Source organism: Vombatus ursinus, unplaced genomic scaffold (assembly GCF_900497805.2).
Source record: "Vombatus ursinus unplaced genomic scaffold, bare-nosed wombat genome assembly UNPS02008961.1, whole genome shotgun sequence".
Lineage (NCBI taxonomy): Eukaryota > Metazoa > Chordata > Mammalia > Diprotodontia > Vombatidae > Vombatus > Vombatus ursinus.
In genome coordinates this window covers 5,523,270-5,539,779 of record NW_020948739.1, presented here as the reverse complement: position 1 = coordinate 5,539,779, position 16,510 = coordinate 5,523,270, and the positions used below count along the sequence as shown (strand labels likewise).

Genomic DNA, 16,510 nt, shown 5'->3' with positions numbered 1-16,510 from the left:
ATCCATTACAGGCAGTGCTTGATTTAACTTTATTGGTTGTGGTGGTGGCAGTGGTTAGAGTGGGGGTAGAGCAATGTTCTTTTACACATCATTTCAAAAGGGCTTAATTATATTTTATAGCTTGGGCCAGGAATCCTGCTTGTTTTGTGTCTAACAAGGTTCAAATGGAGTTCAGGTCAGTGATGAATCAGAAGAAAAGTCAGAGATGGTTATCTATCTGAAATGAGCTCATCTCCCTCAACGAAAGGCTGGGCAGGTACACCATGTTCATTGCACTACAACAACTAGATTGTCCTGATAATCATGTTTGTTTATTAGGAAATTCCTATTTGTTTTTTCACACATTTTAGAAATGAACACATCAGCAATTTGAGTGAACAAGTACCTTCTCCTTCATTTCTGAATGGCTACTGTTCCATGAATTTGGGGATTATTATATATACACACATATGCATATATATGTATATGTATGTATTTGGGGCCTAATGATCACACAATGAAGCAAAACCAGAAAAATCTACGCACATGCTTTTATAAACACACACCACCATAATAAAGGGACATTTTTAAGACCTAAACCAAACACGTGTCTCTATTTTACATTATTAAAGAAAGCTATGGGTATCATTCACAAAAGATTCACAAAAAAACCCAAAACAACTTAAGAGAGCAACTGCTAATTTTCAAAATTTGCAAAGTACATCAGAATTAGATCGACTAAACTATTCAGCCACAGGACACTGTTTCTTCACGTAATATAGACAGTCTAGGGGCAGTTATCATTAATATCAATGATTATTATCCATGATTCCATAAAACTATCCGTGACTTCACATAATAGAGGTAATTAAGCCAGAGACTATAACAATAATGCCAATATTTTCAGAGATGCATGAATGTATATAAGTATATATGACTTCTGCAGGCATGGGATTATCACTACAACATATATATATTTCAAATACGTGTGTATATAATGGAAGACAATGCCTACACATGACAAAAGTGGTGATGGAGACTTACTTTGAACAAATTTTAGGTTCATCTCTCTCTATTCCATTTGGTTTTTGGGAGACTTTTAGAAGTTCTTAAGTAAACTTTTAGAAGCCACATAAACAGCCCCGTAGGGTCTGAACAGGTTTTCTTTCGTCAATCAGCAAGCAAAGGTAATATGTAATTTAAGGGGGAAAATAGACATGCCAGTTCATCAGTAGCAACTCTGAACCCTGTTATAAAGTAACAGTAGGGAATCTGACCAGGATTAATAGTGGTACTCAGTCCTGGGATTAGGTGGTGTCTTGTTTCATGGACTCTAGGCCATCTGTTCTTCCCTCCTACATTTTACTTCTGCAAAACTATAAACGCACCTCCACCTTGGGGACTATAGAAAGGCATTAGAATTCTTCTGCTTTTCATTATCACAAGATTCAGTAACTCATTTCATTGTCAAGATAATCCCCTTTTACTCTTTCTTTTGCGCTTGCAGGGTATGCCAAAATGACAAATAAAATCCCAGATGTTACAGACCTGATGAGGTCTCCACCTTTTCTTGAGTGTTGGGTTTAAGCTACTTGGGACATAGCGTCAAAACTGACAGGACCCTGATGCCCACACCCAATATTCATTAAGGTTTGTTAGTGATTTGTATAGCTGTCTACAAGCTGTACTTCCACCTCAATCCTCAGTGGCCATTTAAATGTGAAGTCTGTCCTCTGGCTTTTACTGACAAAGAATTCATTTCCTATTGTTCAAGTGTTGGAAAGAGTTGATATTTCTTTCTAAAAGTAACAGAGGTCTTCTGGGTGCCATAAATGGCTTGTTACTGCTACATATTATTTTAGGTAGTCATATCTAATTTAATGTTTTATTTCCCTTCAGGCTAACCCGTATCTCTGCAGCATCCAAAGGCTATGACAACGCCTTAGCAGAGTTTTCTCAAGAGGTCCAGTTAACTCTGAAATGAGAAGTTTGGTCTCTATCTTGTACCAATTAATAGTCAGATTTTATTTTTCAATATAGAAAAGGAATTTTAAGTCCTTTACATTTTATTGGTCCGGCATTCGGTTATCATGATAAGGGATTTTCCGGCAATGGAGAAATGATATGGTTAAACTTTTTTTTTTGCCTTTTTTTTTTGTTTGTTTACATGCAAAGATAAGTACATCTGGACAACAGGATGGGGTAGTGAAAGTTATTTAAACCACAACTCTTTGACTATGAAGAACTCAACTTACTACTTTGTGCTTGGATGAAAGGCTCTGCACAGGCACACAGTGGACTGTTCCAACTTTTCCCTAGTCTGACTTGAATTCAATCCCAGATGGACTTACTCAGGCTTTGCCCCAAACCTTTCATGCCATATGACTTACTCATCTTTCTTTTACTTATTCTTATCTATGAGGGTATCACCAACTTCAAATATGCATCTGAAACAGCAAATAACCTTGGTCTGAATCTTGTACCTATTTCTATAAATTTAAGGATTACTGCTTAACTATCAAAATAATTTCCTAGGACAAGGGGAACTAAACCTTAGGTTCGCCCTCTTCTCTGGCAGCAGAATGTGCCACTCACTATGTCAGGCCACAATTTATAGCTAGGCATTTGTGGTGATTCTTTAAAATTGGATAATTCTTGAAATAGGCTCAGAATGTAGAGTTGTTTGTTTTTGCTTTAATCTTCAAAAATATCATCTGATAAAACAGCTTGGATTCAACTGACAGCGAGTGAAATGTTAACTTCTCTGTTAGCATAGTTTAGAAAATGACGGTAATGTTTTCTAAAAACTAGATTCAAAAGTTTTATTACTGATAACATGATCACTGGCGTTTCTGCAGTACTGTAAGTCAACTTTAAAATATGATCATTACATCAAGTAAAACCAGACCACTAGGCCAAAGGCACAGAGGAGACTATAAGTATTTTAGCAGAAATAAGAGTCAGGTTATTAGAAGTCATTGCTGCACTACAGCCTGGAGAGTTAAAAAAAAAAAAAAGAAAGAAAGAAAGAAAAGAAAAAAAATCATATCCCTTGAAATGCTCATACTTGGGGTTGCAGAATAACCTAGTACGTAGGGTAAGAATGGTAGAGCTGTTTTTTTTTTTTTTAAAGAAGAAAATATTTAGCCATAGAATCAATTATTCTATTTCATTTTGCTCAAAAGGGTAAAAATAATTCAACTGAACATGGCAGAACACTATTTTTAAAGTTTCAGTTAAATAAGAGAATAAATTCAAATAAAAAACTTTTAAGATCATTCTTACAGAAAATGTCTTGTGGAAAAAAATGGCTCTTTTTCTCTTCTACACTTTTATTTCCCCCTACTCCTTTTCAGCCCTCTTCCTCTCCAAAGCTGATGTTAATTTAAAAGATGAAAAATAAAGTCATTAGGTAAGGTCAGAAGATTTTGTTGTACCTCTCACAAGTGAGGAAACATGCTTACAACACGTTCTCAATTGTGTTTTTCTAAATAATACTTAGCACACAAGATTCCTCTCCCATTACAAATCCATTTCGGCTTCTAAATTAAAACTCATCTGGAAAAGGGCCGTTTACACTGTTTATATAACATTGTCACATAAAATGTGTAAAAAAACATATTTCTCTAAAAATAGCTTGCGTAAGTAAGGGATTAGAGTAGTTTCTGCTGCTATAATTGTTCCTTTGTAGTTTTTTCCATGATGTTTTTGCACAGTGTTTTTGACTGTGTTTATTAAAGTCAGCACATCAAAAAGGATCAAAGAGAAAGCGAGAGAGAACCAAAGAAACCCCAAGTGTGTTGTCTCACTGGGGAGTTATGCAGATTCACGTAAACAAGTGCAAATTGTTGAGGTTTTAATGAAAATTTTCTACAATTATTTTATCTTAAGTCATTCTATACAATAACATCTGTACAACAGATGGCCATACTGTACCAAAGCAATACTCCTTTTTCTTTTTCTGTTTTAACAGTACATCTGAGATGACTACTTTTGTCACTGTGCTCAATTTGGTTCAGCAAATAATTCGGAAAACACAGCTGCTGCAGATGGTCACAATAGTTATATGACTGTAAAATCAAAGACACAGCCAAGTATTTGTGTATTAGATTGAAACTATAAAAATCTGACATTAACTCAGTTGAGCTCAGAGGTATAGCTATAAAAGTTTTGGGGAACAAATATCGAGAACCACATTTAAAAAATATTTCAAGAGCTTAAAATTCTCTTTGTAATAAAGCTACTGTATTTTTTCTTTTAAACATTTTGCTAAATTTACCTTTTTGGTATATCTAATAATTTTTCATTTAAATCAGTTTTATTGGGAATACAAAACATTAATTTATAAAACACTCCATAGTATAAAGGAATCTACACTCAATCTTATTTTTAATTTTTTAAAATCCAGTTTAATTTTTTAAAAACAATGTTATTAGCTAGTGAATACTCTGTTAATTATTATTTTCCAGAATTCAGTTTTAAGTAGTAATTAGTTTTTAACTCTGCTGGTGAATTACAGTTAATAATTTTTTCCTGGGTGTTTCTTTTTCCCTTCTTTTCAAAAAGTCCAAGTATTCCATAACATAAAGAATAAATGTAGAAAACAATCTGGCATTCTTTAGTGCCTCACAGGAATGTTCTTCATAACAAATGACTAATTCCCATTGGGATGAGTTTTGGCATTATAATCACTTTATTTTAAAATGTCTGTTGGGCATTCACATTAGAGAGCTGTGTATAAAGTTTGTTCAGGAAGACTCATTTTCCATACTTGCAGTTACCTGGATTAAGAAATATAACTGGAACAGCAAAAGGTTTTGAGGATCCTTACAGCAAATTATGTCTTTTTTCAAGTATAAGAAGAAAATATGAAGGTAAAAGACAGAATGAATCTCCTGACTTGTCTTACACAGCACCAGGAAGGAATGAACTTAGCTTTGTTTTCAACTTCTCTGCTGACACATACCACTGACAATATGTAAGCTTAACAAAGGGGATGGGAGTGAAGGGAAGAAGGAAAAAGAAAAGGCACCTAGGTCTCTGAACATAATCCTTAAACTCCCCTTTAACAATGTTTGATTTCTGGACTGTGCTGACTATGATTAAGATACAACTAGAAAAGCGTGGGAATGGGCCCAGTGTTCCTGTCTGTATTCCAATTTATTTATGGATAAATCAGGAATTTCAGCCTCCAGCATTTCACAGTCTTTCATGTTCCATGAACCTTACATTTTTCATTTCTAACTTTTAAAACAATAAAAAAGTGCACTATGTTTAGCTGGCTTGGTCACAAATATTTCTGATGAGAGGGAAATAAATCACCTTTCTTGGCCTATACTTCACCTTTTTCAACTACAGGTCATTTTTGTTATCTTCCAGTATGCTGTGCCAACTGGTTAGATGTGGCTTACTTCCAGTTAGTGTTAATATGCCACTTAATTAATTTGGTAAGCAACTGATCTAAAGTTACAAAAAATATAAAGTTTTGCTTCCAAATTCTTCCATGCAAATAAAACTGAAAAAATGTTTCCCATTTACTGCTTTTGATTTCAGAGTGAATTTCTTGGCATTCTGCCCTAAACGTTTACGGTAGCAAAGTTTCTGTGATTGAAAACTGTATTTCCCACCTGTGCCTTGCCTCTCACCCTTCCCTCCCCTTGTACCCTTTGCCTTCCCTTCATTCAATGAAAAAAATGCATAAAAGTTCAGTCCTGGCAGGAGGGGAAGAAGACTAAACTCTTTAATGAGAGATAATTTCTCACCTCCCTATATTCCAATTTTATAGCATTTCAAATCCTCCTGCTGTTAGATTATGGCATGTGATCATGTGATCACATCCTTTCTAATAGGCCTCTCTGCCAAATGCAATGCAACGACTACTTTAAGGGGAGCAAGGAGACATGAACCTGAGAAAATGATGGCTGAATTTTTTGTGGAAGTAAAAAATTGGAAAGAAAGTGCATGGCCATTAATGGAGAGTAGTAGAATTAATTGAGAAAGATGAATTTAGTGGAATATCATTATACTGTAAAGATGATGGATGTAAGGAATTCAGAGACACAGGGAGATGTGCATGTATGAAGTGAGAGTAAGCAGAACAATACATACAATGATAGAATATGTAAATGGAAAAAAAAACACTAAAATTAAGCCAAAATATGTTTAACTGTAACAACCAATCTTCTTCCTGGCTAAGAGTTCAGGAAGTGCAATTTCTTCCTCTCCTTGGAGAGATGGGGGATAACGGCTGCTACATAAGATATCAGACTTGATGTCTGTGTCGACTTGTTTTGCTAAATTGCTTTTTTTGTCACAAGTGAAGGATCACTGAATGGGGATAGGTAGCATTTTTGGAAAGGACTGTGAAGTAAAAAAACAAAACAAAACAAACCACCAAAAACATTAATAAACTTTAAAAGAAGAAATGTTTGCTAAACTCTGAGTGTCCGATTCATCATCTAGTACACCTGACATCACCACAATTCTTATCTAAAACCACTATTCCAATGGAATGAAATGAGTATTATCACACACCTAAAAAGGCAGCTAGCTAGCTGGCAGAGAAAATCCAAAATTAAGTAACTCAAAATAAAGTTTTCAAAAATACTTCTATGATTTGCTTTCAAGACATGGATCTTGAAAGGTCCAGTGTGCAGTGTTAAGACCCAAGGGCCCAAGTAATTTATTCCCAACTTATCTTGCAGATACTTCAGACCCAAAGCACAAATTGGCCACAGTGCTAATAGTCTTAAATTTTAAAAAAAGATTATCTTCAAAATTATGTAACTTTAGTGGTTGAAAGACCACACAGACACACACACACACACACACACACACACACACACGCACATCTGACTCTGATATGAATACATATAATTGACTCACCAGGTGTCCTCTGCCCTGTCTTGACATTCAGGCTTCCACTGAGGCTTGATAAAGATGCTAAGAGGCATGGCTTCTTAGGATGGGGTACAGTTTCCATGGAAACCACTATCTGAGCAGTGTGAACAGAAATTTTCTGAAAGCAGGAAACAGCTCTCCACATGTTTTCTTGAACTGGAACCTTTTGTACTCCATCAGCTTGTCCTACAGGAACAGGCAGCTTTCCATGGGAACATTTGGCTAATAGCTCATCCTTGTTCAGTACAGTGTCTGACACAGCTGAAGGCTCTGTGCTGCCCTCAGAGCCATTAGCATTTGTGATCTTCTTCAGAAAATGGTTTATTTGATCTAGTTTGACAAAACTCAGGTTTGCCTTCAAAGGCTTTGATATATCCAAATTGATGTCCGCTGTAAAATATAAAGAGATGAGAAAATCACTAAAGTTATTCTACTGAATGGAAACTTTTTCTTGCATGTCACAACTCTATTGATGCATCCTAAGATCATGTTAGATTTTGTCATAATGGTACTACACCACTCAATTCAATAAATACTTATTAAGGAAAACTGTCATTCAAAGGTCCAAAAAGATTCCCATGTTCCTTATCTTATTCTTATTAAGTCTTTCCCCATATTTTATATGAGTAATTCCTTTATGAAACATTACCCTAAGGATCTATAGTCTGCCCTCTTTTCTTCTCTCTCTATACTCTTGCTTGGAAGTCTCATTCACTTTTCATTCCAACTATCATTTCTATGCAGATGACTCTCAAATCTGTATCTTCAACCCTGACCTCTCTCTTTGAGTTCCAGATCTTTATCTTCAATTATGCATAAAGGGATTTGTTAGTAATAGAATCTTTTGTGTCATTAAATCATTTTTCAGTCATGTCTGACTCTCCATGACCGCATTTGGGGTTTTCTTGGAGTGGTCTGCCATTTCCTTCTCCGTTCATTTTACAGATGAGGAAACTGAAGCAACAGGGTTAGGTGACTTGCCCAGGACCACACAGCTAGTAAGTGTCTGAGGCCAGATTTGAGCACATGAAGATTAATTAGTCTTCCTGACTCCAGGCCTAGCATTCTATCCACTAGGCCACCCAGCTGCCCCAGAGTCTGAAGGGACTTCAGAGGCCATCTAATACAACACATATACCCAAAAGAATGGACACTACAACACACCCTGTGCTAAGTGATCATCCAGTATCTGCTTGAAGCCCTTCAGGGAGCGGGGACCCCACTTCCTCCTGGGGCAGCCCAATCCACTGGTGGATAGTTTAACTGTTAGGAAGTTAACATACAGGTCATTTCTACTTGGATGTTACACTAATACCTCAAACTGACTGTGCCCCAAACTGAACTAGTTATCCTTCTCCATAAATCTCCTGTGACTCTGGACTTTAGTTATTACTTTCATCTGCAGCAACACCATTTATCTTGTTTCCTGTAATTGTAATATTGAGATTATCTCTGGCTCTTCCTTCTCCCTGACCTCTCATATTCAATAGTTACTGAGTTCTGTTGATTCCTCTTCCACAAAAGATTGCAAGGTAGCATGTTCCACTATTTCTACTGCCCCTACCCTAGGTCAAGCATTCATTGCCACCTGCATAGATTCTCTCATTTTTCATATCAGTGCCAGAAAAAATATTTCTTAGAGACAGATCCAGAGCACTAAAGCTGTCTCACTTAACAGAACTACTCTTTCTTACATGTTATACACCTATTAATGTAACCAAAGATCTTGTAAGAATCTGCACCAGCAGCATATCACTCATTTCAACAAACATATATCAACGGCCAGAGCTGGCCAAGATTCCAGTATGACTCCCAAGTTCCTTATCTTTCATACTTAGACTTTACTAATTAAATGCTTTACCAAATTTTATACATATAGCTTCTTTATGAAACATTTTTTTCTAGAGATCACTCTTATGCTCATCAGTCTTTATGAGTTCTTCATTGCATACTGAAAAAAATTTGAACTCTTCTGCCTGGCACCGAAGGGCTCCTACAGCTTGATGCTGTTTTCTCTCCTATTACTGTCACAATCTTTGAGCTGGAAGGGCCCTTAGAGGTCATCTAGTCCAGGGGTGGGGAACCTGTGGTCTGGAGGCCATATGTGGCCTTCTAGATCCTTACATGTGGCCTTTTAATTGAATCCCAATTTTACAGAACAAATAGGAAATTTGTGGGATCAAAGCCTTTAGAACTAGAAGGGTTTATAGGGATTATCTAGATCAACTCAGTTTTTTTTTTTATAGGCAAGGAAACTAAGTCTCAAAAAAGTTATGTTACTTGCCCAAGGTCACATAGTAAATAGTAGAACCAGGATTCAAACTTTAGCCCACTAAGTCAAATTCAAGGCTCTTGATGTAGATCTCAAATCAATCTGCTCCCATCCACCACTAATGAAAGAAGCAGTAGAAAGAGTACACCATGTCTTTCTCTGTCTCTCTGTCTCTCTCATAACTATTGTCACTTGCTGAGGAAATCATAGCACTTTCCGCTGAGCTCAGCTCCTTATAAGGAAGGCAAACAACTGGCTTCCTTGGCAAGGCACAATCTGGCCTCTTGTCCTCTCAACTTCTCTGTGGAAAAACAACTTTGTGCATATTTCTTATTGGACCCATTTGATTCCTACCTCTCTTCTCACTTCCTCTCCCTTGGTGCAGTACCTTGAGATGATTCTTCTTTAATTTGGTTTTGTTTCTGGCTATTTTTCCAAGAAATGAATACTATTCTAATGTGTAAGCAACCCTGTTCACGTTAAATCTAGTGGTTGTGTATAGTGTTAAACAACTGTTATCTAAAAACTCAACAAGAATATCTAAAAACATGATTCTGTTCACCAATCAATTATCAAATATAGGAACTATTAGCCCACTAAGGGTCACCCTAGGTTAGAATAGGTTTTTCCAGTTGATCAAGTGTTCATGTAATAGTTCACGAAACACTTGGCTGTGTTTCAATGCTTGTTAGAGAAATGAAACCTTAGGGGTAAAAAAAAAAAACTGGTCCTCAGAAAATTACTGAGAGTCACTTGTATCATATGGAAACATTTCCAGGCTACAAGTTATTCTGGGAGGTGAAGCAGTTGTTGTTGGCGGTGGGGTGGTGTGGAGAATGGAAAGAAGGAGAAAAACCAACCATGTGATCTTCGCATACTATCAAATAAAATGAATTTTCAAATGCTGCTAGGGATAGCCAAGCACATTTTTTGTAAGTAAGAACTACCTTGCACATGTTTAAAAACAATTCTTCCTGGGTGACAGGATGACCACAACAAAGAAAGTATAAGGAACTTCTTCTAGCATTAGCCAACCAGGACTTTTTTTTCTTCCCCACTCCCTCTGCTGTCTACCCTGCACCAGTTGCTCATGGGGTATCAGCACTAGGGTCCACCAATAAAATACCCTTCTTCAGTTGTCTGTTCTATTCTTCTGTCTTCCAATACTCAAATTAAGGTAAATATTATTATTTGCATGTCATAATGCTAATTATTAGCTAATTATTACATGCTAATAGCGATTAGTCTTTTAATGCTAATAATAATAATAATAACTCAGGCCCCTAAAAAAAGAGTCCACAGCCCTCAGTGCCTGAATTCATAGAAAAGATGAATTGTAAAGACCTGAGAAAACTGGCCAAAGTCTTACTAGAGCTCTCTGTGCCACTGTCATAGTCATCATCATCATCACCATTACAGTTAACATAATAGTTCTTTGAAGTTCACAAAGTGCTTTCCCCACAACAACCCTGAGAAATAAGTAATGCAAGCATCGTAAGCTTCAGTTTACAGCTAACAATAACAATTAACAGTTACAAAGTTTGTGAAAGTCTGCAGAATGCTTTACTGATCTTCACAATAGTCATCTGAGGTATCTGTTAAGTGTTAGTACCATCCCTGTTTTACAGGGTAGGCAACCGAGGCTCAAAGAGAAGAAATGATTTGTCAATCATTTCACAGTAAGTAACTGAGATGAGATGTAAACTCAAGTATTTTTGACTTCAGGTACAGTTCTCTATCCACCAAGCCAGGATGTCTCTCAGAAATTTGAGACTCCCAGAAGCTAAGTAGTTTTCTGGGAGTCATGAAGCCCAGAAGAGTAAGAGTGGGGTCTGAAGAACAGCTCTTCACATCCCAGGCTTCTCAGTACAGACTGTGATGGAAATGACCATTACATGATGTATTTGTGCTCTTTTATTTTGTACTTTAATAGGGAACAATACCTTAGGCCACCCAAACCAAAGTTCTGGCATTATGACAAGCTATCAAGGAAAATATTTTTGGAAAGAGACAAGGACTGCTGGAAAGATTCTCAAATTACATCGAATGGCCACTTCCTCTGCTTAGAAGACATAAAGCTGTATCTCAAGTCCTTGTGCTTTCTACTCTAAGGCTGGTGTCAGCAAATGGCTCAGGAGCCACAGGCAGTTCTACCACTATGTATTTATGAATACAATAATCATGTGCTGACTCATCTCATTAATTTGCAAATGGGCTATATACTGTGCTGTAAGCAACAAATACATAGCCTTGGAAACAAGTAGAGCTAACACCTAGAACTCTCAGTTTCCCCTCTTTGCTAACTGCTCAAACTGCAGAACCCCCAAGAAGGCATTCCAGTTGATTATCGTCCTAGCTGATGACCCAATCCCACATGTTCCACTCCTCTTAAGGCTTGCCACACCTATGCTTTTCTCCATCCCCTCACTCTTTCTGCCTTTGTTCCTTCCTGTCCTAGACCTATAACTTCTCCCCTGAGAGTCAATTCCCTCCCTCACTCCAGCTCCCAAGATAATGATTCTGTAATCTAAGGAACTCATTGGATCAATGTGCTAATAGGAGAAGGCTAAAAGGGGTTCCTTGGGGCTTCTCCTTCCACTTTCTAGACTACATCTATACATATAATAAGGACCAATATAACAGGATATAGTATAATATATGATGATAAAGAATATGATATTGCAATGATTGGCAGCATGGTACAGTGGGTAGAGAGTAGGCTTATGTTCCAGAACCATCTTATGATCCTGGCACTCATAGGCAAATGGCCTACCTCTCAATGGTACAAGCAGCTCTCTAAGACTACAAATTACAAAGCAGACCTGCATCGGTGAGAGGGAGTTTCTTTATACCAATGATATCACAGGTCCAATCTAAAGGGGTCTGTGTATGTCTTCAAAAGTTACATTTTAAAGGTATCACTAAAAACAACTCTTTTCCCTTCAGGATAGCTGACCACGTAATATTTTAAAAATAATTTTTATAAAAGTGAACTCAGTGGAAGGAACCAATACTACAACTTTCTGGAAATAAATGGAAACGCCAAGGAAAGAATTATCCATCTTAGTATTTAATGTATCTGTGCTTTTTCTGTGTAGTGAAGATAGATAGTCCTGAATGGGAATAGGAAAAGTAACAATTTTCACACTGATAACAGGAACAACAACAACAAAAAATCTAATGGATCAAACTAGGAAAATGACAGTAATGTTAGGACACTGAGATTCTTTTCATTCTATTTTCCAGTTCAGTTTTTTAGGGCTTTTTTCCCCCCTGGAAAGGCATGCATTCTAATATCACAGGGGATTATTTACGTAAGCTCTATATCAGTGGGGACCGTACTCTTCTGTACTGGTGAGCAGAAAATAGCAAGAACAACTCAAGAAAAAAGTTCTACTGAGGCTCTATCATCAAGCAGACCTTAGAAGACTGGGTGCCAGTTCCTGGCACTACTAACAAATAGTTACGATATATGAAAACAAGGATCCTAGAGTCAGTGTATAACTATGCTTGGTCATTTAAAAACTATTATTATTTTTAAAAGATCAGAAAATAAGTTACTTGGTATAAAAATGTTAAGTTAATTTGGTAAGAACAAATCAACTTTGGTAACAGGAAAGAATATGTTAGATCTAATAAGAGTCCATTTTTTTCATGTCACATTATAACTAACAGTTACCATTAAAGGGAGAAAAACGAAGGATATCTTATTAATGATCAGTATAATGTAAAGATACTAGTTCACTTGGAGAACTGAATTCAAGTTCCATTTAATCAGAAATAAGATGCTGTAAATTTTTACAAATCTCATCAGATTACAAAACCGAGTAAATACTAAAGTAAAGATTTCTATGGCAGAGTTTGACGACTGAGTTCAAGATGAGCTACACACTACAAAGTTTACATGGGAATTACCCAGTTAATACAAGGCTGCCTTGTATTCATCCTATTAAGTTCACCTCTGGTTACAGTATCATAGCATAATATTGTCTATCTAGATTGGTCAGGACCAAAAATAATTAGGTAAACAAAAAAACTAAAGCAATGTCCTAAATGTCCTAACTTCTTTTCCACGTGACTGTAAGCTGTACAACATCTGTAGACAGATGCTGACCAAGTGGGACTTTTAGAATTGTTACACAGAGGATCCCCCAGGAAAGTGTTGACATGTGTACTATATGTAGAAATGTTGTAAACAGGAGCTGGAGTGGGCCTATTGGAGTAAGCCAGTTCTCATGCAAGGCCAAGAACCAGGTTAAGTAGAATTAGATTTAGGAGGCTGTATTGTACTATTAGATATTTCTTTCATATGCACCAAATTTACCCAGAGACAGCAAGCATGTACTAACATTAGAAACAATACAAATTAAATGGATCACTTCACTATTTTTAAAACTACATCAGCATGTCTATGTTCTTCAACAAAATCATGAAGTCACTGTCACATGTGATAACTCAACAAATTTATATTATTATTTTTACCACCTACTGAAACTTAGAAGTAGTCAGGATTTCTCCCTTTCTCTCTCCCTACTTTTCTTTCCCTCTCTCTCTCTTCTCCATTCTCCTCCCCTCTCCCATTCTCCTTTTTTTTTCAGAAACTGGAGCTCTTGCTGCAAATATTTTAGCAGTCTCATAATGACAGGAAGATTATTTTTACAACTGGGAAAAGATTATGCAACAAGAAAATTTGGCATTTTAAGACAAAAATAAAAATAAAATTTGAACAAACCATTTTTGTGTTATTTTATACTTTGACTTTAAAATTGATTAAAAATTAACATTAACATTATGATAAAAATGGACTAGAAAATTGCTATTCAAATGAAGCATTAAGAGCAATGTATGATCCTACATCCTGAAAGATTTCTTTCACGACTTGATATTTAAGAATAATGAGTGTTGAAATATAACTGGCTAGCAAGTTATGCATAGATCGCTAAAGTGGATTAGGTTTCCAATGATTAGCAGATCCCTGTGCCTTAGTGTTAGGAATTAATTTTTTTCTCCAAACTGATTCAACTTCACTAAAAGAATTGTTTTCAAAGTTTAGATTTAGTGAATTTATTGTAATAAAGAATCTCCCAGCTGAGTCATCTATTTTTCTGCCAGCTCTGTTTTCTCACCATTCCCAGAACAGACTCTTTATCTTTAGGTTACCAAGTAAATCCATGCCTGTCAATTATTAGTTCCTAATTACCCTTCAAAACTTTCTGAATAGCTACCAGGAAACAGAATGGCAAAATGACTATTAAGTTAAAAGGAGATTAGAAAAATATAAATAAATTACACTTATTTTATGTTCCCATCACACCAGGAGACGACTTAACAGTGAAAGGGAAAAAAATCATATTGTAATAATGAAATCAGAGAGGGAATTCAAGGCCCAGAGGTGATTCCGCTAAGTTTATGTTAATGCACACCTTGTGGGAGACCAAAAATCAACTAGACAAGTTTCCTGAAAACTGTTTCCAGCTATTTTCTCATTTAAAATGTTCCAACTTCACTTGACCCATTAGTCATCATATTACTTACACTTATGATGTATTTTGAAATCTGTTACAAAAAACCCAATGGATTCAATATGGTTTGTTATAACCAAATCATAACACTTGAGAAGGAGACCTATGTAAACTATTTCTTGCTCTGGAAATTTATTAGCAAAAGATAAAGCAAAAAATATTTTAGACAAGCAAGGTTTCTTAGGAACACAATCATTTCCTACTTGTGTGGGTGTGTCACCAAAATACTATAGGAAAAAAATGTTTTTTTTTCCTATACAAATTTGTTGAATGTGTAACCAAGAAATGGGAAATCTGAACAAATCTTACTCAATCAGCTCTAGTGAGTATAGCAGCTCATATTAATATAGCATATTAAAGCACTTTTCTTACAATAGCCATGTAAGGGAAGTAGTGCCAGTATCATCTCTGTTTTATAGGTAAGAAAACTGAGGGTCACAGATGCTAGGTGCCCTATATCACAGAGCTATTCCTAGTGAAAATGAGATTAGAACAGAGGACTTCTAACTTCAAGGCCAGGGCTCCTTCCATTGTGCCTCTGGAGCTGGTACACCCTCAAGCATCACTTCATGGTATATTTCCTGCTTTTTTATTTTTCTTATAGTCCCAGAATATGGTACCATGTCTGACACATAGTAAGCACTTAAAATCATATTGAATGACTGACTGATTTTAGGTAGCACTACATCTATACCATACATTATCCTGGAGAAGTAAGCATGCATTGTTTTTTTTTTTTTTTAAATTAAATTTCATTTGATTTTTGTGAAATCTGTTAAGAATATCCCCATAGCCTTTTTCATTCTAGTGTTTAGAAAACACTGCCCCTAGAAAGTCCTTCCTGATCCTAAGCCCCTTACATAGTGAGTCTATTTTGTCTTGTCCTAAAAGTAGACACAATTCTCTATATATCATCATACATACACACACACCACACACACACACACACACACACACACATACATTTCCCTCACCTGTTTGGCAGTTTAAATTGAGATTTTTGCTACACTGTTCAGAAAAAAAAGGCATTTGTATTGCTAGTGGAAATGGAATATTCACATCTGAGTTAGTTTAAAATTTGGAAAGATGTCCAATAATATCAGTGTGCTTTCACCAAAGGTGTGAAGTACAAAGATTCAACCATCTGTACTGTAGATGTGAGTGTTTCACTTAACAATGGTGTATAAATGGATGATGGAGCAGCAGATGAAGACACTGAGAAACTGTCCTGGGGTCACCAGCCATAGCTCATAACCTGGTTAGTTCCATTCTGGTGGAACTAATGGACAAATGAGACCTTGGGACTATAATAGATCAATGTGAGTCATCACTACTACTAAATGGGTCTTGCTGTTGGCCAAGTTACACTCAAATGAAGGGCAGAAAAAAAGAGAAGTGACTATAAAGTAATATGATTGACCATCAACAAAAACAAACATACAAAAAGTGGTCACAAGAATAAAAGGAAGTACCCTGGTGCCTTCTGTAGCTCCTCAATGGAGAATATGTGGAAAACCGTGGGCAAGAATCTTCTCAGAAGAGATGATATAGATGGGTTTCAAACTATACTGATAGCCAAGATCAAGGGGACAGGCACTAGAGACCTTTGATTACATTGCTATAAGGAATATCTACATGAGGAAACTCTTTTTCCTATGTATGCTGGCACCTTCTCTGAAATCTAGTCTTAGAGAGTTGCTCAAGGCACTGAGAAGTCACTTGCCAGGGTCACAGAGTACGTGTCAGAGGTGGGACTTGAACCCAGGTCTTCTTGCCTTTGAGGTCAGCTCTTTATCCACTAAGTCACGCTGTCTTTCAATCAAGATTGTGCACATAC

The 16,510-nt window shown here is 36.4% G+C and overlaps 1 protein-coding gene across 3 annotated transcripts in view; it reads right to left on the bottom strand.

Annotated features, from left to right (window-relative positions):
* VPS13B (vacuolar protein sorting 13 homolog B) overlaps positions 1-16,510 on the bottom strand; it is a 1,004,773-nt gene that overhangs the window by 205,080 nt on the left and 783,183 nt on the right. For all 3 annotated transcript variants that reach the window (XM_027849971.1, XM_027849973.1, XM_027849972.1), the window contains exon 36: positions 6,865-7,269. In XM_027849971.1, the coding sequence (XP_027705772.1) occupies positions 6,865-7,269 (405 nt within the window). The remainder of the gene's footprint in view (positions 1-6,864; positions 7,270-16,510) is intronic.